The 23,683-nt window shown below is 46.0% G+C and overlaps 1 protein-coding gene across 1 annotated transcript in view; it reads right to left on the bottom strand.

Moving 5' to 3' along the window:
* Positions 1-2,588: 2,588 nt before the first annotated feature.
* LOC119372036 (RB1-inducible coiled-coil protein 1) overlaps positions 2,589-23,683 on the bottom strand; it is a gene marked incomplete at its 5' end in the record, with an annotated part of 47,173 nt that continues 26,078 nt past the window's right edge. Inside the window, 12 exon segments of the mRNA XM_037642477.2 lie at positions 2,589-6,738; positions 7,470-7,540; positions 10,681-10,808; positions 11,286-11,353; positions 12,943-12,990; positions 14,700-14,757; positions 15,644-15,744; positions 16,584-16,680; positions 18,214-18,401; positions 20,125-20,265; positions 21,063-21,263; positions 22,378-22,602. Coding sequence (XP_037498405.1) covers positions 6,490-6,738; positions 7,470-7,540; positions 10,681-10,808; positions 11,286-11,353; positions 12,943-12,990; positions 14,700-14,757; positions 15,644-15,744; positions 16,584-16,680; positions 18,214-18,401; positions 20,125-20,265; positions 21,063-21,263; positions 22,378-22,602 — 1,575 coding nt within the window.

Genomic DNA, 23,683 nt, shown 5'->3' with positions numbered 1-23,683 from the left:
GCGTCATTTTTCAGATTTCGCGGGCTTTATTAGCAAAAAAAAAAAAAAGGCAAGCACGCAATTAGTACGTTGTTGAAAATAGCGCAGTGAGATGTCATTTGAACATGCCTACATATGCATTATTGAGATTTTAATGATTAGGTGAGTACTTGTCGAGTTATAAATATAATTAGGACTAACTATGTAAACCTCATTAACGAAAAAACTAGTCGCTACTACAGTATACTGGGAACTAGGCGTGCTTCGCGTAACCACGTTCCTTTTTTAAATCATGCTGCGTGACATTTTGGACAGCCTGTATAGCAATAATGCCGAAGTACACCCTGCTGACGTCGATAACGGTGTGATTAACGGCATTATGGAGGCTAGAAATGCTTCTAGCGTCTCTTAGCGGCATGTTTCTAGCAGACTCCACGACGGCGTTACTTTACGAATGACGATGAATGACGATGCGGCGATTATGACGGAGATGGCGGCGAGATGACGATAGCATGATCAAACGGTTGCGCACTTGAACTTTCTTAACAGTAAAGCTGTTTCAGCTCGGCGTAAAGTGTGTGGCCGAGCCCGAAAGCTATCATCATCATGAACGGGTATGTGCCACAGAATTTGGGCAGATCCCACTACTCACCGCTGCGGCGTGGCCTGTAATAACCCTGAGAACGAATACAGAGAGAGAGAGAAAGAAATAAATAAGAAAAAAAAACGAACAGAGAGACGGTAATATATAGACAGAAAAAATCTTGCCGAAAAAAAATTTCGCGAGGCGGGATTCGAACCCGCGCAACCTCGACCTGTAGGCGAGCTTCCTAACCACTCGGCTATCCAGGCACGCTAGCAGAGCACAGCATGGCCTTGTATAGTATAGTCTTGCAAGGAAAGTGAGCGTGAAGAGAGATGTGATGGTGAGGAGGGAAAGGAGGAAGATAGAGTAAAGCGTAGCACAGAAAGAATGAGAGAGAGAGAAATAGAGAGAAAGAAATGCAGAAAGATACTGAACAACGAAAGAGAAAGCAGTAGAGAGAGAAAAAAAGATAGAAAGAGGAAGCAAGCATCGCGTCGTCTATCGCCGATACCGCACAACCTGCGAAGCCGCGCATGCGCAGTAACTAGCCACGCCCACCGACGGAGATGTCGTGCGCAACCTCCGCTCTGTAGCCCGGCTGCGTACTCCCGAGGTGGAAGCCGCGCATCTCGAAGCTAGACTTGTCGGCCGACGGCGAGTACAAGCGGCGACGGGCCCGTGCTTCGCTGTGACAGGCTTTGTGCGATTTAGTGCAAACTGCCCGCAATTTTTTTCAATGCGAAGCATTGTTTCGATGGTACTCGCACAGCTTTTTTTCTTTCCTAGTATGACAAGACAGCAGTATACTCACCGTTCGCAATGCTTAGGAAAGACGACCGCGAATGCCGCGCGCTCGGTCGGCGACGCGATCACCGGAGCAAAGTTCACCTCGGCCGCAGAGCTGAGCGTAAGAAACCGAAGCAGGAGCCAGCTCCGAGGCACCAATACCGTGAGTTACGTTTAAGCGAGAGGCCCATAAAAAAGCAACAAAAAGTGTATCCCCAGTGTTCGTTACGTACCTTTATTATATAACGACAAATTTCTAAGCAAACCATCTTTCGTTTTGTCTGACACCTCGACATGGCACAGCGGGAAGCCGACGGATGCGTCTCAGCACGTGAAAAAATTGAATGTGAACAATTGTGCACGTGGCACCTGAAAAAGCTAAACGCACACATTTGTCCATGAAATTGACTGAAAAAAGCGTCACAATCGTACTTCTTTCCTTTTTGTTGGCGTACTTAACTGATTCCCTTTGCTATGTTCTTATTGCGATAGCAATTATATGGACACAGCTGAGGCACATTTTTGCCGTCGCCGTCATGTTCCGCATTAATATTAAGTCCAAATCGCCTCGCACGTCGTGTGCTCCATGTGCGAGTGAAAGCGTGCGAAGGCTGTCGCGGGCGCGGTTCCAGCAGAGATGTAACGCGGCGGCCGGCTCCGTCGCGCGGAGCATGAAGGGATGGCCGCATATGGGGGGGGGGGGCAGCGTTACTTGGGCAGCTACTGTGAACTTTTTTATCAAAGGCGCGATTAAAGTTGCAAGGCAGGCTTGCTGGTATGGCATATTTGGATAACAATTGTAGCGCAAGGAAACAGGACGCAAGTTTCTTTGTTGCCCTCTTGTGTGCTGTTTCTTTGCGCTAATATTGTTATCCAAAAAGGGCGCAGTCGCGCGCTATCTCGGCAGATATCAGCAGACGCCTCATAGCTTTGTACGTGTTGTACTGTCATCGCTTACTCCGCGTTGAAGCGATAGACAACACGAAGGTCGCTTCGCTCGGTGTAGCGACGGTGTTTCCTTGCGCGACTGTTTTGTAAAGCTACGCCAGATCAGATCCTGAAGGAGTTAGCTCATAGCCTTACTTCATATAACATTACAATTTGATGTTATCGCATTCATTGTTTCGCCCTTGTGGCGAAACAGATTTTTTTAAAACCTGCAAGCCAGCCCAATTTTCTGCCTCAAGTACGTCTTTTTGTGAAGATGCACGCTGAGACAGTCAGAACGTAGCCACAATAATTATCAAATACATTTATTTGTTTACATTTGCTGTACAAATACCTCGTCAGTGCCTCACCTATACAACAGCAGTCGATAAAAAAAAATGGCGAGACTAGTGCTTCTCACCTCGTCTCGCGTATGTACAGAAAAAAGTGGGCCCTCCCCTAACCTGTTTACATTGTTTTAAAAACTGTTCCACTTCTAGACGGAGCCCTTAAGAACTGCATCTCAAGACACTATTCAAAAACACCGTAGTTAAAACCTCCTGGCACATATGCACCTCTATGCCTTCGTACATTTTTGTTCCGTTGGAGCACACCATACAGCAATAGTTCACTGCAGAGCAAGGCAGCTGCACATTCCTTATAAAAGACGTACACACACTGCCACAGTTATGTACTTTCCGCACATCATACGTACAAAAAGCCGTCAAACTGCGACAATGCATGCAGGTTTCTCTTAGCAGAGCGTAAAAAAAGGTTTGATTCGTTTTTGCAGGTGGATAAAAACTGTTAAAATTTTTAGACAACTCCGATGTAAATTCTAGCGACAATTCAGCAAAGCTGCAGCCACCAGTCTGCATTCAGCTGACATTTGGCGACAACTTTTTTTTCTGTGGTCATTGAACAGTGCTTCGCGAGATAAAGAGAGCACGGATGACAATATCGAACGACCTAACATCAAAGGACAAGCCAGCGTTGTTTATACGTCGTACGCGCAGTACAGTTGGCAACAGTCAAATCGCACGAGTTCAAGAAGCCAATCTACGAGAAAACACGAGGGGTGCCCTCCGCACCCGATGTCGCCATACGGATTACACACTTATATAAATACCTCACACGCAGAAACATGAATTTCAAGGTCAACCGAACCCAAAGGCAGGAGCACGTGTTTACGGAGTTCCTCAAGCAAAGCCCATGCACAGCGACCAGTCACGAAACACCACACACCGAAACCACACACGTATTGGCCCGTTAATAAATAGTACCACGCAAAAAGCACGTCTCGGAAAGCTAGGAGCTTAAAAATCACACACTGCTATGGACAATTTGCGTGCTGCTTTCAAAGGGCGGTTGCAGTTAACATGCATCGCCTGTGTGCGCATTCTCAGGTAACTGTAAGAGAAACTATTTATAAGGGGCAATTTATTTTAATGTTAACAGAATTCTTAGAACATTCGCGGGTTCAGGCAACTGAACCTAAGTTTCTTAGGTTTCTGCAATTGGGTTTCTCAACCAAGTAACAACCTGTATCCCAGTGTAATTGCAGCTCCTTGGGTTACAACCATGCTTGCATTAAAAAAATCCTGTTAACATTAAAATAAAACATTCGGTGTATATATATCTAAGTACTGCTGTGTACAACGCTTTTGTACAGCTGCGTGAAAGCTGGAACCTTTTGCCGAAACTACTGAGCCACATTCTAAAACTATGAAAGAGTGACGACAAAAGGGCTCTTGCGGACAGGGTCGAACCAGCTAGCGCCTACACGATACTCCCATCATACAGTGCACCTTAAGAGCTGCGAACCGGAGATAATTAACAGACACGTGGAAACACACCGTGCACGTTTAGCCGACGCTTTACATTGTGGGCATGTAAAGGCTAGATTAAGGTGTGAACTAGTATCCAGTTCAATAAAAGCATGCTACTACTACCCTTTTTCACCCTAGAAGAAGAGAAACGTTAGAGGTGTGCAACAGTGCTGAAAGCATTTGCCTAAGCTAGCCAGCCACAGAGGACTACACCATGGGGACGACATTTCCGACGCGCTTTCAGTGTGATAACATACCACATAAAAGTGACGTAGCTAAGTATACAATGGGGCTTTTCTTTAAGTCGGTAATCATACAAGACGCATTTCAGCAGACACTACAGCGTCATCATCTAACAGCCTAGGTCATCAGAAATACAACACCATGCAATGCAATGCCAAAGATAGGTTGGAAGTGTGTTTGTCGCAGTTGCCACTTTACAGAATGCACGGGTATATTGAAGAGAAACCCAAAATCTACACTCTCGAAGCTAGTCTACCTTTGTACAGCAGGTTCTTTTCTTCTAACGTGTTCTGGGAAAAAATATATATGTAGTAATCCAGATGGATCTCCCAAGGAGTGGGCATGATTACCATTAGTAGTGTATGTGTTCAGATAACTTCTTTTGCAACTTCTATGGAGACATGATAGTACAGCCTATTGAACAGCGGACGAGAAGTTCGTCGGGTGTGGCAAATGCATGCAGCTTGAAGTGGCGTCACTGCGGTACAACCATGAGGTTCCATCTGAACAGGTAATAGAACTTGGCCACTCGCGTACCGTTGTGCGTGCTTCGAGCTTTGTACGATTTCCTACAGAGAGCTTTGGTCACATGCAAAGGAGAGAAAAACATGCACACACCAGAGTTTGAAGCAAGACATTCGTGCACATGTATAGTGCAAACGAAGTTCCACAAGCGCATAACAGAATGCATTTTTATGTACCTAATACAAGCGTACTATTCACGCCTACGTACACTATCGTGCCATAATTGCATTTTTCAACGCCAAGTATTGTCTTTCATCAAACATAACGGCTCCAGGAAGCCGCGTTAAATGGGCTGCATTTACAACATTCGCAGAGCCATAAATTTCGAAAATTCATTTTTCCAAGCAATGAATCTTTATAACAGATCACTGCTTCAGCTTAACACCTAAAAGCCACTTGTTCATGCGCAATAAATCCTTAAAGTATTCAAACTGCAGGCACAAATTAAAAATTTGCATCCAGGTTCACAACCACTGCCAGCAGAGCTTTTTATAAAAGCACACTAAGCTATCGGATTCTCTGTACAATGAAAATACCCGAGCAAAAATTAGAAATTATAATAATGTATCTATAATCATCTGCGTTATACCTTGTTTTATGCCTTCAAATTCAAAGCACAAATTATAATTAACGCAATAGAATCCAGATTTACCAGGCTTTAACATTCTCATTTGGAACAGGGCTCTAGTTTACAATGATGCCTGCTGACATACTTATGAGTGTCGTTAAAATAATTGTGCATGCCTTTTTATAGCACACTGGCAGAATTATCTCAGAGATATGCTTGTACTCATCACATCCTTCTGAATAAGATGCGGGGGCGTATGACGAGTAGCATGATTTATCTGGACGTTGTCTAGACATCAACTGCTAGAGATTTTTTAACGTCTATTAGACATCTATACCAGCATTCGAGTTTCTCGCACAATTGAGCTTTACATCTGGCACAAGCTATCTATGCATTAAGAGGACAGCAGAGAATGCTATGAACCCAAAAGATTGATAGAGCGAGAGAGAAGGCCCGTGGAATCGAGCCATCATCGTTAAAAGGAAAGGGGTGACGGTGTAGAGAGGTCAGCAGCAGTCATCGCACATCCACCTCGTGCACTGGACAAACCACAACAGGGCTTTCTAAATAACGTGACTACGGGGCACAAACAGAAAAGAAGAAACGGGACGAAAATAGAGAGTCCGATGAACACATTTTCTATGGGGGAAGGTCATGAATGCTCGAATCACAGCAGTTAGTCTAAACGCTACCCCATAACTTATGTGTCGATAGACCGGTTTAAGCTTATGTGGCTATTACGAAGCTGGCCAGATAGTGCAAGGGGCGCCAAGAGCAAAGAGCACTGCCAAAGTTATCTCTTGTTGAGCGTCGTTAAAAACTGGGATGCCAGCGCCACTTTCCAGGTCAGGGGCACGGGTGAAAAACAGCAGGGCAAATGTACAATCGCGGGACGAAAGAATTTCGCGGCGAAGAGATGGTGGCCAGCCGTTAGCCAATCGGAGGACCGCAGTGAACTGAAAAAAACAACGAAGAACCGCACCGGGCACAGTGCAAAAACAGCAACAGAAGTCCTGGAAGTGCACCTTTTTAAGAGTTCGGACAACTTAGGAATCGAGGGGCTGGGGATAGGGCTCTCCTCCGGCGGAGGAACCCTCGGGCTGTCTGGGTGGCGGAGGCAGGGCTCCCTCCTCAACGGAGGCGGCAGAGGTGGCAGTGATGAGTGCAGACTGAGTGAGACTGCGGAGTGACGAACGGCGCTGCTGCTCACGACGCACGGCAGCCTCTTTGTCCCATGGCTTGGCCTTGACCCGGTAAAAGCGTGTTCCGGCGGCCACCCGATATCGGTTCTGCGCCTGCGTGTAGAAGAGATTTGAACGGTCAGGAATGTGACAGGCACTTCCATCTCGCAAACCAGCCCCCCTTCTTTATCCAGCACCACTATTTAAGGGGTACTGCCATGACAATTTTCCGTTCTTTTTGCATCAAATGAAAGGCCAAAACTCTCGAGAGCCTCACAAATGTACTGGTAAGCATGAGTGCACCCTGAGAAATTAATTACATGTTTCTAAAAGCTAGTTCCTACTGTACCCCGACGTCACGACGCTGCATGAGCTTCTCGTCACGTGCAAGATATTGCAACGTTTCCACGGCCACTCTGCTCCGTGGTTCCGTTGGTGACACACAAGTGGCCATTTTGCACATTTTAGTACCTGCAGTCATCACAACTAGCCATACTGTTGCATGAAGTCGCCAGAATTGATACTGCAGCCCGACGTCACGCTAGTATCATTGTCAGTAAGTGCGCCACATGAAAATAGAGTTTAATGTCATTGAGTAGATTGAGTAAATGGAGTTTAATAAAATATCAGCATTTATAGAGCTTCACACTTGCTCTGAGCTGTCTCTGTATTCAGGAGATTTGTATGGCAAAGTAAAGTCAGCTTCGAACATTGGTCTCAGTGCCCACTTGCTAGATAACATAACATACACGAGCTAGCCCAGATGTCAGCTCTAGTGCAGCTCACACCTGTTCTCACTTCATGCTAGCCCATTTCCACAAGTGAGCACTGAAGAGTATTCTCACCTTGCGAGCTTGGCAGAATTCTTTCTCGACAACCTCAGCCAAGACCCAACCTTTGCGAACTGTGCCAGGTGCTGGTGACAAGGAAAAAGAAAGACACGAGGCATCACAAATGGCTATTGTGGACGCTAGCAGACCAGCGACAGTTTAGGCAGCAGCGCCAAAGAAAGTGAAAAACTCAACACTCAGGCGCATTTTTTTGTGAGCCCGCGAAAGTTATCACAGAGAGCACTAGAGAGGTGGCATATGAGGCGACTTTGGCGTAATATTGCATTGTAGAAACAAGGTTTTTTATTTCTATGAGGGTTTTGGCACAACCGCTGTGAACGAACCCACAGTGGCTTTCAACGTGATCATGTATGGTGATGACGAAACTGAAAACATGTGCATCCAGCGCTCACTGAGTTAAAGCGATGCTGCTTGCTGCAACAGCTGCAGACAAAACTGTGGTAGACGCAATCATAGCAACGGCACAGTTCTGAAGGCATGTCAGCGACCAGCACACGCAGATTGAAAACGGAACTACCGTTTGCCACAACCGCTGCGCACAAAACCGCGCTCGCTGTCAACGCCATCATGCATGGCGACGAAACTGAAAGTACACGCGCATCCTACGCTCACAGAGTCAAAGTGATGCTGCTTGCCGCAACCGCTGCAGACAAAACTGTGGTAGATGCGATCATAAATAGCAACGACGCAGTTCTGAAGGCACATGAGGGGCCAGCGCGCACGAATTGAAAAAGCTACCATTTGCCGCAACCGCTGCGGATGAAAGCAAGGTCGCTATCGACACCACCATGCATGGTGACAATGATACTGAAAGTACATGTGCATCCAATGCTCACCGAGTCAAAGCGATACTACTTGCCGTAACCACTGTGGACAGAACTGCGGTAGACGCGATCATAAATAGAACGGCATATTTCTGAAGGCACATGCAGGGCCAGCGCACATGAATTCAAAACGGAACTACTGTTTGACATAAAAGCTACACGCACATAGCGTGCGCATGGAGGGGGGGGGGCACAAAATCTGCCCCATACATTGATGGGGGGCACAAAACCTGCCTCTTACAATGATTTAGTAGGAGGGGGGGAGGCACTGTGATGAAGGTTCAGCCCCCCCCCCCCCCCCCCCCCCAGATGGGGAACACCCTGCGCATGCCTATGGCTACTCGCGAAACCACAATCGCTATCAATGCGATCATCGATAGAGTCTATGCAGCTCCAAAGGTGCGCGGCTAATTAAAGGCAATAAAGTCATAAAAGTCATAAAAAGGTGCTCAGCAGTATATTAAAGGCAATAAGGTCATAAAAAGGCATGAAGCCTTTAGGTGTTGCTGTCATTCGCTTATGATTATGGTGCAGCGGACTTCGGCACTGAGTTTTTGGTTGGTCTCAAGCGAAGCTTTGATGCACGCATTCGCAGAAGCCGCCGTCCCTTAGTGGTCTGTTTGTGTGAAAGACATGCAAGTCCTTCTTAGGGAAAGAGATGCTTTGCGCTTATATTGTGGTTTGAAAGCGGGTTTCGCTAGGTTTTTGGTAACACGAAATTTCGGGTGATACCAATATTTTCACTCCCTCTTGAGGTTCCCCGTATCACTGAGATTCCACTGTATTTCAATCCACCGTGTGATAGGCCTCAACATTACTCAGCAATATCCCCGATGTCTCTGCTGCCAAAAGGGGATGACTTGTAGCGGCACCACAGAAAAATGTCTCCCTTCCCCCAGTGATGCCTACATCAACCCCTCTGCCCCAAAAAGTGCGAACTTGTCACCACGTGAAGCGAATTCCCTACTGTGAGGCGAGGTGCTTCTGCCCCATGCAAGTGCTGTAGAACTACGGCGATACATTGCTGTGCTTGTACACATCTACTGCAGCACTTAGATCAATGTATTAAAAAGTCCGAAATTCCGGACGCTTATAGCCTTCGCCATCCGATTTCCCGGACTTTTTACTGTTAACCGCCGACCCACAGTCGCCACCGACGCCGCCATTTTGGTTGTTTTCATTTTCATATCCTTGAACCCACCATACTCGCATCGCAGGTGTGGCCAGCAGTACCGCCGCACCGCGCCGCGGCTGCCGTAACCTCGAAACCGCACGTGTCAATCCGTTGCCAGCCGTAGCTTAGCCAAGCCAAACCTCACTGTGTTCGTTCACGTGTTGTTAGAGTGGCCACCTTAGTGTTGTTTTGTCAGCTGTGCCAGCTCTGCGGTCGTGTCTGCGGTTGATCGTTTGCTGCTGCGCGCTACCTTCAGTGATCACGTTTCCCGACCTTCAGCATCCGCCGAGTTCCTAGCTGTTTCGTGCTGCGCTTTTCGTCGAGCGGATTCGCCGTTTACAGCAATGGCACCGACTGCTCCTTCGTCTTCGTCCGCGCCTTCGAAGCGCACAAATCCACCTCGTAGGCTCACGATGACGAACTGCCATCCGCGGACGTTGCCTTCGACGATCTGCGCGCTGGCGGCGTGTTGATTCCAGCCGAGATAACCCTTGAGGGCTTCGCCGACGCTGACAAAGACGACCGATGACGAAATCATTCATCAAGTTACGGAGGATTCCGATGACTCCGACACCGAGAACGAAGAGCCAGCTCCTACACAGCCAACGAGCTCGGAGTTGACGCGAGCACTGATGACACTGTCATTGGTGTACAGCGGCAACATGACGTTGACTGAAATTGAGGCAGACATAATCGCGGGCAAGCGGACCGTGCAAAAGAAAATAAGCGACTTCTTTGCGCCCATGTGCTGACCTATGAGGTAGTGCCGGCCACGTCGTATTTTTTTTTTATAAACGGCTCTTTTCAGAGCCACCTAAACGATGCATTGGCTGAATTGCTATGGGAATCTTGTATTCCGGCTGTGACCGTCTCCGTCAGCGAAAAATACCTATCAAAAAGGTGCGTTTTTACGTGCATTCGTTTTTCCGGACTGCCCGATTTTCCGGACGTTTTCGCGGTCCCTTGAGGGTCCGGGAAATCGGACGTCGACTGTACATTGCTGTGCTTGTACACATCTACTGCAGCACTTAGGCTCTGAAAACATCAGTACCGTTCCAGATTTGCGTGTTCTGCTGACCCTCAGCAAACACGACAATGGGGTTTTACACGTCGGGAATTCCAGCATGACTTTTTCCATCGGAGCTGGTGACAATGAAATGGCAAACAACCATGCAGACAGAGAAATGTACAAATCCCGTCTACTCACCTGTCTTGAGGCCGAGAGTGTCGAGGCAGTCCGTGTGCAGGAAGTGCAGGTTGGGTCCTAACACGAAGAGGACGTAGTTTTGGTGACCTTCGTCGTAGCAGAGTAGCACGATGTCACCCGGCTGGCAACTGCCAATCAGAGAGGGAACACAGATAAGGCCAAGAATTAATGGCAACCAACCAATTGTCGTATTTCACCACATCCCAGACAACATCCATACTGGCAGTTACAGTTGGAAGCAGAGTTTTGTAGTCTGTTTTGTTTCTTACAAACAAACCAGCCCAATATTTGAAATTTTGCGTGCTGTTACGAAATGGTTCACAGGAGTGGGTTGCGGTGCTGCTGGTACACGTGTAAATAATTGAGCGAGGTCGAGAAACCTGGCTCCAAATATAAGCTCGTATATGTTTTGTTAATGATTCTGTTCCAAACAGGACACAAATGAAAAATGCTGAAATCCTTGCTGTGTGTTCGACAATTCCAACAAGCCCTAGAAATTTTACGACAAAAGCATGAAAACTGGCAGCTAAACCCTCCGGTAACGTACACTTTTGATGGACCTCCGGTAACGTACACTTTTGATGGAGAACCTCAAAATGACATACGTGAGGATGGAGACCTTGTCAGCGGGGGATGGTTGAAGCTGGGTGCCAAAGTTGTCGGACATGGCCATCTGCAATTTTGCGCAGCAGAAGCCACCAATGAGAACGAGACAAACTGATTCTAGCCTTGCTAGCATTCACACCATTTGTATGAATGCTAGTTCTGCCTAAACCATGGTCGCTCATGACCTCTTAAACCCAAGCCACAACAAACAGAGAGCACCCAACTGACCTTGAGAAATGCCAGGCTACATTCTCTAGTGTTAACCTTTCTCCGATTTTTTAGCTTTGCTTCGTGCAGTGCATAAAAGCATGAACAATGAACTGGCATTGCTCATCACATACATTTTAATTACGTTTAATCACTTGTTTGCAACAATCCTATCTTTTCAATCATACACATTGCATATGTAACTCATTAATATTGTGTATAACAAAGAAAAACGAGCCCTTAAGATTTCGACTTCTTTCCTTCATTCATAGCGAGGGTCTCGTTCTGGCACACTTGATGCTTTCAGGTAGCAGGCGAGGGATTATTGATCAGCTGCCAGCTCGTAATAAGTTCACGTGCTACATGACGCCAACAGGCAGAAAAAGAGTGTTCCACACTCGCCGTCATGGCTACTGGCGGTGCCGACTGACACTCCCATGTATTTAAATGTACAGTGTCAATTTTTATGAAAGGGAACACGGGAGCGCATGGCCTGCGCGCTCCGGCGGCTGCCGTAAGCTCCGTCAACCGACAGCTAACGAAAGCTCGCCCGCTTTGGCGTCATCTATTGGCAAACAAAATAACAAGTCATGGCCGGTTGCGAAGCGCCTTTAGATAACGCTGCCTCTCGGCTCGCGTTAAGGGCAATTCCTGCAGCTCGCGCAGTGCTGGCGCGCCACGCTCGGTTTGTTGACAGGCAGACGACGCGCTGCCTGCATCGCCCGTTACGCGAGCCGAGATGCAGCGTTATCTAAAAGCGCTTCGCAACCGGCCATGACTTGTTATATTGTTTTCCAATAGATGACGCCAAAGCGGGCGAGCTTTCGTTAGCTGTCGGTTGACGGAGCTGAAGGCAGCCGTCGCAGAGCGCAGGCCACGCGTACGCGTGTTCCCTTTCATAAAAATTGACACTGTACATATATACCCCATAAAGTGGATGGGAGGATGGCCGCCACGGTAGCTCAGTTGGTAGAGCATCGGATGCGTTATTCGAAGGTCGCAGGTTCGGTCCCTGCCCGCGGCAAGTTATCTTTTCGTCCACTTTTCTTTCTTCACATTTACCTTACATTTTATTTACTCCTAATAACATCCTCTATACTTTCCCTGGCATCAGTCTGTTAGTGCTCATTAATATTGGCCAACCTAGGAGGTACTTATAACCACAAAATTGTTTGCCGCAGAATAATAAGTGCACTTTCTTTTGTAGGCCATGCACTCACTCACACTTGGAGTGCTCACTCACCTTCAAAGTCATTACCACTCACACTTACAGGTACCGACTCACTGCACTGTTTGGTAAAACGAAGTTTGCAAAATTGGCACTTTATGTTGTTATATTAAAATTACATTATACTGAAATTCACTGTTTAGCATAAAACATAGCAGACGAAATTGAAACTATGATGATGTGTTTTTAATGAAAGTTAAAAATATAAAGCATCAACTTACAACTTGTTGCTGCAGTCTATTGACTTCATTTTGCTTCTCAAGCAATTGCTGTAAGGAGATAAAAACAAAGAAGTGATTCATACATGTTTCACTTCTCATAACTGTAAATACAGCTTTCTCAAAAGGAAGTTTGCTTGACGTAACGACGGCGTAGATGTTTTATACAAAGGCAAGTAAAAGTGCACTTTCTTTGCCCTGTGACAAGGAAAAATATGGACATGACTGCATAACTGCGCAAGCTGCGTTTTCCGCCTTGATTTGGTTAATGTTCCTTTAAAGGGACACTAAGAGCAAAACGATTTTTCTCACATTAGTACAGTACTCTTTCAGGATACCAAAAGCACCATGCTTGCTGTGAGAAGACTCTTAGTAAGCGAGAAAACGCGCAAAAATAAAATGTGGCTGGTGATGCCACCTTCAAGTTTCCGCACCATTCGCCGTGACACGTTTTGATGGTGCCTACTAGGGACTACATTGTTCCGAATCGATAAAAATGAAGTATATTGTCCTCTGAGGGGGCCATAGTCTTAACATACCAAGTTTGGGGTAATTTTCTTGAGGCAATGGCGCCAAAATATGATAAATACACTTCAAAATTTGTGACGTCATGCGGGAAGATTTCAGCGCGAAATTTAAAAATGAAACTTTAAACTTGATTTTATCCTCTATTAATAAACCTATGATGGCGAAATTAACGACATTACGAGTTCTCAGAGCACAATTTATCGATTTAAACCGATTCATTGTTTCTCTTTAGTGTCCCTTTAAAACAAAGGTGTGCACTGAACACGTGCAGGAATTTCGCCGGAACATATAATTTTTTTATACAAAAAAAAAAAAACAGCCTGGACATCTTTCAGGCTGTCCTTATCTGAACACACCCACTTGCGAATCATGAAAAGATTCTTTAGCAGGCATTCCTCCCTAGTTTCAGCTTGGGACAATTAAAACAAACACCAGGCCTGCATGAAACACGCAGCACAGGCACAGCGCAAGTTGGAGGTGCGGCCTTCATAGAGCCAGTTATAAACTCTCTTGGGGCACCTACTGCTAGTACAGCTGCGAGGTATCCACTGTGCCATAAATCATTTTGCGAAGTATCAAATTACCCAATATGCCATAATTCAACACTTCGCGAAGCAACGAAGAGCCCGCTACGCGTCTGTAAGTCAACTGCAGCTGCAAACTTTGTTGATACTGTGGCAGATGATGATGACAATGAACTGTGGCTGAGCTCTTTGTAATGAGTGGGAAGCTTTAAACCGCCCACCTGCTACACAATTCCCATCACGCGACGCCTGATGCGATCCTACTATTCTGCCACGCAATATTACATTTGTTAACATGATTCCTTGCTTGACATAATGCATGTACAGGGTCTTTTGTCAAAAAATGTTTCAAGCACAGGCGTAGCACTGTGGTAGAACATTTGAATGCCACGCAGAATGTCTGCGTTTGATTCCAGCTCGAATCTTTCTTTTTTTTTTCTCTCTCTCATGGTGCGCGATAGCTGCGGCGGTTGCGAACAATGTTGCCACAAAATCGGCTCTTGTGAGACCATAACAGCTTACGCTGTAAACAACATAAGCACTTTGCTTATAGTAACAATAACAAAACAAAAAAAGATCACTTGTCCCAATGCTGACCAACTATTCCCAGAAAGAAAAAAAAAATACAACTAATTACGTTTTGTTTCCTTTTGTTTCGTTCTTAATTCAGGTAAAGAATGCAGGAAGTTCAAGTGAGACAGCACTTACACTCCTTAACTCCAGCAGCATGGGGTCAGCAGAGTGGGGAAGTTTCACAGTGGACTCCCTATATTGAAGAAAGAAAAAAAAAAAAAGCAATCGAAGCTCATTTAGGTATTTTAATGACTGAGAACTGCAGGGTAAATTGTTTTCCGAACCGCAACAGTCCTTCTCAAGGCAAAACCAAACCAGGAAACTGGCTCGGTTAACATGGCTTGTGGCAAGAACAAATTTGAAGCCGTGCAGTGAGACTTGCGGAATCTGCCTCTTTATTCCGACAAGGCAAGGAGGGGATTAGCACTTGTTGACATTTTATTCTAGCTCAAATTTCGAAACGACTTTGCACTCTTCAATTACTAGCAAAGATTTGACATAACTGTGTGGCCAGTTCTTGAAAACTTGAATGTGCCGACAGACAGGAATACAAGTTCGTGTCGTTCGTTGAGTGTACAAAAAAGTATACACTAAATAAGGAAACGGGAAGATAGCAGTGCTGATTAGAGAGCAAACAGGTGTAGTTGACATCCTAGTCGAGATTAGAAAGAAGATATAGGAGCGGGGAAGACCACATAATGCATAGGATATGTAACCGCTACAGTTATAGAATGGATGCCGAAGAAGATGGCTGATGCATTACAGGATGAGTGAAAAAATCCGAGAATTCTCACGGATATTATGAAGCTAGTTGGCAACACATGGGTATGTAAAGATCACACTTTTGTCCTACAGTATACACTCAAACCTCATTATAACAAAGTCGCATCTGCCACGAAAATAACTTCGTTATATCCGAAAATTCGTTATAAACGGTTATTTGTAACACTGTAGCTATGACAAGACAATTTCTCATTTACTTCGTTATAACCGATAATTCGTTATATCTGCGTTCGTTATAACGAGCTTTGAGTGTACATACAGTAGGCAGATTATTATTTATTTCCAGCTGCACTCACATCATGCTGTCCCCGCATGGGTCGGGTTTGGCCTCCTCAAGAGAGCAGGAGTCGCCCGCAGTGGTGTCCAAGTCTTCCATGGACTCCCTCCTCTGCAAGAGCTGCAGCGTAACAAACATTGTGCAAACCTAAGTGATGGTTCAAAGTGGGCAACTTTGGAGTGGTCGTTCCATGCTAAACGTCCCAGACTGTGCTCGACCCTTTCAGATTCTGTTCCCAAAAAATTGTGGGCAATCGTTTTACTGCACCACTTGCCCCCCACAGTATACTTCCGCTGCCACTTCCGCTCCCGCTGCCACTTTGTTACATAGAGGTAGCAAATACATGCGCTTCTATAGAGTAACGGCGGGAAATAGAAAAACTTTCTAATATCGAGGAATTCGTTGTATGGAAAATCCTTATAGGCAGGTTTAACTGTACAATACTACACGGTGCGCCTTAAATCTCTGGTGCTTGCTAGAAAAGGAATGGAGCTTTCTTATTCGCTCCCACTGGCGTCCGCTGCTTTGTCTCTCGATATGCCTTCGTGGTGAAGCAATACGGCAATTATGCATCCACTTTCACAATTTAGAAATTCTACAGATTTTATAAACACACTAAACCTACAGCACTTGCTTGGATAGTTGGCAGCAAGCGTGTCAAAAAAGTATACAGTACAGATGCCAAAAATTGCTAAGCCAGTCATCACATGTAGCCAATGTCGCACTTTTGAGAAAACAAAAGTACATGCCACGTTGTCCTTTTTCTTAAAACTTCGTGCACCAACAATGTTATGTTTTTACAAATGGCACGTTCTTTTTCCGTGGTCTCCTAAGAGACATCAGGTGTCCACTGTGTAAGGAATAACTGATGCAAACAGTAGTGCAATACTGACGATGGTCTGCAAATGGAGTGAGAGAGTTGCACAAGACCATTGTTCTGATGCTTTCAAGAGGCTCACCTTGAAGTCTGGCAGCCTACTTTCCCACTCCTGCTGAAGCTCTAGCCTCGTCTGTTCTTTGGCCTTTTGGATTGCTTCTTCGTGGCAGTGTTGAATCCTGCAGGCAGCGTTATTAAACTATGTCAAACATCTCTCCAGACAGCCAACCCAAACACTGGCTCTTTCCTTGTTTATTCAGTTGTCCAGTCTCTGCGCTATAAAAGGTGTTTATAGCCCCTATGTGTGGTGCCTATTTCGAGTCAAACACTGTCGTGCACTCTGTCAAGATGAGAAAGAGCTCAAAAAAGCCTACACACCATTTGTGCAAAAAGAGTGTGCCCATCAAAACACAGGACCAGCATTGACAATTACAGTGCTCAGCAATCTGGCACCAGACATTCCAGTACCCGAGAACCAAGAACCTGACATACCGCACCCAACATTCTGGCACCCGACATCCCACAATATTTACTACAATATTACAAATTTCCTACAATATTTTACTAGGGTGAACTGTGGTGCTACGATTGTCCAGCCACTATGGGAATGATGGGTAGTCCATAAATATGCCTATCTTTGTGCTTGCGACTTCGGATGCACTTGCGGCCTTGTTTATTGTTGTGTTAGGCTTTTGTTTTTAGATAAAAGAATGGCTTGTCGTGAACCTCTCGAGCTGATTTAAATTGGTCAGCCCAAAAGGGTCAAGGTGGCGAAGTGGGACTGCTGAACCGATGTCAAACTTCGTCTGGCGACAAAGCAGCTGCAGGCCAAGCGCGGCCGACAGAACGAAGGTTAGGCAAATCCACGTACTACCCATCATTCTCGCGCTGGCTGAAGTGCCATGCGTTGCAGCTCCCACAGACACCAGCACCAGGTATCCCTCTAATGTACTACAGTCGAACCCAACTACAACGAACGCCGCTTCAACAAAATTTCCGGTACAACGAAAAATTCTCGGTTACCCGTCAACAGTCCAAAGGAGTCTATGCATAAATATGCTCATCACAACGAACACTTTTTCTGCTGCCGTTCCGCTTCAATAAAATTTGATGATGCAATTCCGGGCTCAAAAATTTAATTTGCTGTGCAATAAACACAATCTCTAAGATTTCTGTGCATTTTAGAACATAAAAATACGACTTCAAAGTCTAATTCGTGTGTTGGCACCACCAGAAACCACCGCTGTGGACTGTGGTTGACCGAGCACGGGGGCCGCCATTGCTTGATAGCAATGACAATCAGACTGCCCTGCTTTCGCAACTGGCTTGAGTTGCTTCTTAGTCGCAGACAATCCCAAGTCAAAGCTCAGTTGGCCACGCACACTGGGGTGCAATCGCGGAATGATTCCTTTTCCGATGCCTTTCCAATGCTTTTCGTGCTTTTCGCACTTCGCCAGTGGTCAGAGCAATGGTACATTCACGTTATCAACGCGAGCAGCCTTGGGGTGCAATCGCAGAACCATGCCTTTTCCAATGCCAATGCTTTTCATGCTTTTCGCACTTGGCCAGTGCGACTGGTGGTCGCAGCAACAATTCGTCCGTGTTATCAACGGGATCCCAAGCAGCTGCATGCACTTCGCCTTCGACATGAGCTACACGAGCTACGACATGAGCTACACCAAGACTAAAAGCCCTGCAAAGGTCTTGCTCACCGGTCGAGCTGTTGCTCGTGCACAGCGATGAGTTCCTCCCGGATGGCCTGCTCCCTCTGAGCAAACTCCTGGCGGCACTGTGCAAGCAGCTCTTCCTTCTCCAGGGTGAAGCGAGTGTGCAGCTGCTCCTCCAGGGCCTGCCTGCCCTGGAACAGCATCTGGATCTGCCGGTCCTTCTCGCAGATCACCTGCACCAACATGAAAGGATTGCGGGAGAGCTTGCTCAAGTTTGGCTGCGTTGTCAAGCAATAGTGCACTGCTCTGGTCTAGCTTTGTCAGCTACTGTGCAAAAGGTAATAACACAACGCAAGGCAAAGACGCTCTTTTCTGTACCTCTTGTTTCTTTGCCTTGCATTGCGTTATCACTAGAGCTGGACGAATAGCAAAATTTTGGGTGGGAAGCAAATTCGGATAATAAATTTTGAATTCGAATTGAATAATTTTTTAATATTTCTCGAATATTTTTCTAATACTTCGAAGCGAAATTACTGAAAAATGCTGCAGAGGATCCCTAAGCATATTCTAAATTATATTAAAAAAATTATAGCTCCGCAACAGCGCAACCGGGTGCCGCCATTTTGGGCTCGTCGAAAAGAGCATTTCTCAGTCTTCAAATTCAGAAACAAGTGTACAAAAAGCACATGTCTGAAGTTCGTTTTGAGGCCTCGGATTGGCTGCGTCCACCACGGTGCTCCAGCATGCCTCGCCATTCGTCCGATCCTCACTCCAGGAGAGCGTGGTCAGCTGCTTGCGTGTCGCGAGGTCACGGCTGTCAAAAATCGCGCTACTTAGTGCCCTCATTCTCTGTTCACGGGTCGACGATCACTTAGTATACAATTATGCTTTAGTTTGGCAGCTGCAAGTGGAAGCTCAATCATGAGATTACGACAGCGCGCTGCGCTTTTATGAACGTCGCAGACGCAAGTCTTGGACCAAGTTGACTCGTGGACTCGTGGGACCCGTGGTTAGAGGTTCTGCTTATGAGCACTTCGCACCTTGTGACGAAGATCATCGCGGGACGACTCTGTTCTTGCAATTGAGCATGACGTACTTTGAAACATCGGGCACAGCGGCCAAGCACACCGCGACCAAGCTTACTGCTCGGAGTCAGACTAGGCCTAACTCTGCTCACGGCACCGACGTACAGGACGCATCCGAACTTTGTGGGCAAGGACATCGGATATGTGAAAGCGAAGAAGCCACAACGTGCTTCATCTCAAGTAATGAATTGCATCGCCCGCTAGCTCCTCGAAACTGTCACTAGGCATTTTATGCATCGGCAGCTGACCCCCGGCCAAGCTCACGTGCAGCGACCACTCAGAGCACCGGTGGAAGCGGCTAGCTGTTTTGCGCATCGACACCCTAAAACGCAAAACGAAGCATGCTGCATGCCGATTTATCGCAGTTATATTTCTTTTCTGTTTTTATAAACCGTTACATTTATTCTAGGAACCACAGTGGGAGCAGAGTGGGTTGAGAAACACCAGCGACAGCTGGCCTGCTTCCGGGGTATCTGGGGGAACAGCTCTTCCAGTTCACAGTGTGGCTGCTAGACAGCGCAATTGCTAGATGCCAAAATTTGGGAAAAATGCATTAAATTCATTATTTTCCAGTAGTTTCTGCCTGAAATGAAGGTTGTGTCTACCGATCTCAGCACCCAATCTTTCAATTTGGCTGAAAATCCCTGTAGTAAAACTTTTGTTCAATATCCCTCTAAAATTTTATATGTGCAAAGATAACTGGATCTCATAATCGATGATTACATTTCAAATAAACAATTGCAAACTTTGGCTGCTCAGTTGTTAACAATCGAGACTGAGCAACACCAGGCTTCGCTGAACAATGATGGCTGTGGAACACTCCCCAACAGCTTCCATAAAAAGAAAGAAAACGTGAAACTAGTGAGCTTACATCATTGAGATCTTGCACTTCGTCTTCGTGGCTCCTTTCAAAAGCACGCAGCCGCTCATTCAGGGCCTCTTGTTCGAGCTCATGCTCGAGCGTAGCTTTGGCAATAGCAGACTCGTGATCCTGCTGCATGGTGTTCTTCAACTGCAGATGTGCATCAAAGGGCGAGGAACACAATTAGCATAGGTTATGGCATCCCCTTTGGGTTTCACAAACAAAACGTGTGTGAACAGCGAACGACTATGGACAAAACTATAAGGTAAACTGTTCGTTCACTTGGAATTGTTGGGGTTTTATGCCCCAAAACCACCATATATGTCCCAAAACCACGATTCGATCCTGCAACCTGTGGGTCAGCAGTAGAGCACCATAACCACTAGACCACCACGGCAGGTTCTCTTGGCATACTCAATGTTGCATTATAATGCACTCCAATCCCATTAAATGTGTTCCTTCTATTACATATGGTACTCTTCTTTTGCTTGTGTAGATTGCCATAGTTTATTATTGAGGATCTCCCGTACACATGTACATTACAAGGTTAAACTCCACAGTAGAATCTATGTAAAACAGAGCAATTGCTTCTAATTTGAATTTTGAATTTGACTGCTGCACCTCTCTACACACTTCAACATCTGTTTAAGATGATGCTACTTATGTATTTAATCTGCAGCTGAATACAGGTTCAGCACATTACTTTCCTTCCATCTGTCGCGCTACCCTAAAAGCAAGTTCTCAATAAATAATAATAATTCTTGGGATTTTAAGTGGCAAAACCACGATAAGATTTTGAGGCATGCCACAGCGGGTGACACCGGATCAATTTCGACCACATGGGATTCATTAACGTACACCTAAATCTAAGCACACGAGCGTTCTTTGCATTTTGTCCCCACTGTAATGGGGACAAAATGGGGACAAGGATGGACAACGTGCCCTACCGAGGCAAGGGCGAGTGCAGAGTCTGTGCGCAGGCTGTCGGTGAGCTGCGAGAGCTGCTGGAGCTGCTGCTGGTACATGTGCACCTCACGTTGTGAATCTTCCAGTTTCTGCCGCTCCACCTCCAGCTGGTGCCGGTGGTCTTCCTCTGCCGACTCAAACTCGCGCCGTACCCTGTCCACCTCGGTTGCTATGGACGCAGCCTGAGAAGATCGCGGCAATTAAGATCTCAAAACTATGCACAGTAAACCATACCACTTTTTACAATAGCTAGCCATTTGCCATATATGTTCTCGATGCTTGCAATTCTAGTTCCCTCTGTTTGATTACCTTTTCACTAGCGATACTAATGTTATCATAAGGGGTGTGTGAATATTTGAATGTGTGTGTGAATATCATTACGGGTGTATGAATATCTGAACAGTGCATTAATTATGTGCCATGCGATGCTTGAAATGAGCTGGAACAGACGACGTCCACTGATGAATCGTCACCACCCTTTCTCGCTACCGATTCGACTAGACGTCACGAGCATCTGCAGAGACTGCACTTTGCCGTTGAGCCGACTTGCACAACAGAAGGTGCGTAGGCACCGTGCATGGCATCGTGGCTTACCCGGGATGCACGTGCGAGTGCTGTTTATTCAGTGGAATAATTATTGGTCCGTGGATGTGACTTTGGAGGCTCAAAGATCAAGCTGTACATGTTTTGACGAGCCGGCAGTGCGACCGCCGCTGATAGATGCCCCAAACCCGAGACTCTGGCGCAGTTTGGCGGAATTTCCGTCCATATTATCAGGATGCCGCAGTAAATCTAATTTGGCACACTTTGGCGCAGTTGGTGCAGGAATGAAATCACAGTTATTTGAACTGCATAGCCGTTCCCCACAAACCGCTATATAGCGCAATAAACACAGACACGATAGAAGACAAGAGACGGCCGACGTACACGTGCTCGTATGTCGCCTCTTCTCTTATTTAGTGTGTGTTTCTTGCGCTAGAAATAGTTTCTTATGTTCAACCAACAGGCCCAAATCACCACAATTCCAAAGAACTACTGCTGTGAATTTGAACTCCGAAAACTGCCGAACAGTTATTTCAGACAAAATTTCTCACTCTTAAGTATTATGTTTCTGAAAAGGAAGCACTGCTTCTCACTTCATGTGTCAAACTTTCAAGATGATGCAACCACCAAAAATGGGCGTGCAGGTGCTGCGAAACCATTCGAATTTTCAGGCATGTCTGGTAGTTGGCTAATTAGTATATACAGAACAGCAAGCTTATGCAACTTAGCAAGAGTTCGGGTTTACAAACGCGCCTTCTCGTTCTCAAGCCTGGCTAGCAGGGCCTGAAGGGCAGTGTCCATGGCAGCCCCAATGACCGATGCTTCGTTGCTCATCGTCTGGAGTGCAGCTGCCAAGTCTTCACGGATCGAGGCGGCGTTCGAGCGATAGTCTGCGCATACCACTGTAGCTGCTTCACATATGTTTGTCACAGCACGCCTCAGTTCTTGCCTCTTGACCCGTTCCCTTTCGAGCTCCTCCTGCGAAATCAACCAAGCACACGTTGTGTGCAGTGCAGAAAGAACAGTGCCAGGAAGAACCACAACCAGGCCACTGCAAGTGTTTAGTTTAAGCATGGGCGAATATTCGAGAGCTTCAAATATTCGTACAAATACTGTACTGTACGAATACTGTAATATTACGTACGAATATTACAGTTTAACGAAAGGAATAAGGCGGAAACGAGACGAACACAAGAAGTGACATGGACAAACGCCTACTGACAACCGATTTTATTCTAAGAAAACGGGAATACATATAGGCTCACATTTTGACAGCGCTAATCATATGGTGTTCTTAAAAGCGATAAAACTATACGTGATGACGTGTCTAACAAAAATGTAAATATGATCAATGACACGTGGTGTATAAGGCCAAAGGAACATGAATATGAAAGAGCAATAATGGAATAATTGATAACAGCAACAAAACAGTAGGCGTTCGTCCATGTCACTTCTTGTGTTCGTCTCGTTTGCGCCTTATTCCTTTCGTTAAACATGCACCAACTAGCTCAGCAAAGTGTTCTACTTGAATATTACAGTATTTGAACTCACTTCGACACGAATGTAAATTACTTGAGATTTCAAAGTATTCGAAACGAACGAAGAGACATATATTTGACTGCATGTAACCCACCTCAGTAACGGTGGTGTCAATGAAACATTGCGGTGCTATGCCGTGAAGCCACACTTCAAGGTTAAACGTACTATAGGCGTCAAATGAAACACGAACAGCGGCAAGCATTAGCAATGGTACAGTGCGTGCCGTCCAGTCATCACCACTGACAGGCACGCACATGAGGATTGGCACCACTGCACAATCCCCCCATAGCGCGATACTTTTGCTCCTGTTTCGGTTCTGATATGATGTTAAGGGTGGCCAGTGTGGGCTCACAGAGCACTTTCTGGCCATTTCAATTTTCTTGTCTTTTTAGTTTCTTCCCCTGAAATATAACTAGAACAGAAGCGAAAATATCGCACTATAGTGGGATGGCGCAGTGCTGCCAAACCAGATATGCACGCCTGTCAGTGGTGATGACCGGACAGTGTGCACAATACCATT

The sequence above is a fragment of the Rhipicephalus sanguineus genome, chromosome 10 (genome assembly GCF_013339695.2).
Source record: "Rhipicephalus sanguineus isolate Rsan-2018 chromosome 10, BIME_Rsan_1.4, whole genome shotgun sequence".
Taxonomy (NCBI): Eukaryota; Metazoa; Arthropoda; class Arachnida; order Ixodida; family Ixodidae; genus Rhipicephalus; species Rhipicephalus sanguineus.
The sequence above is the reverse complement of the archived record's forward strand: the minus strand, read 5'-3'. Positions and strand labels throughout refer to the sequence as shown.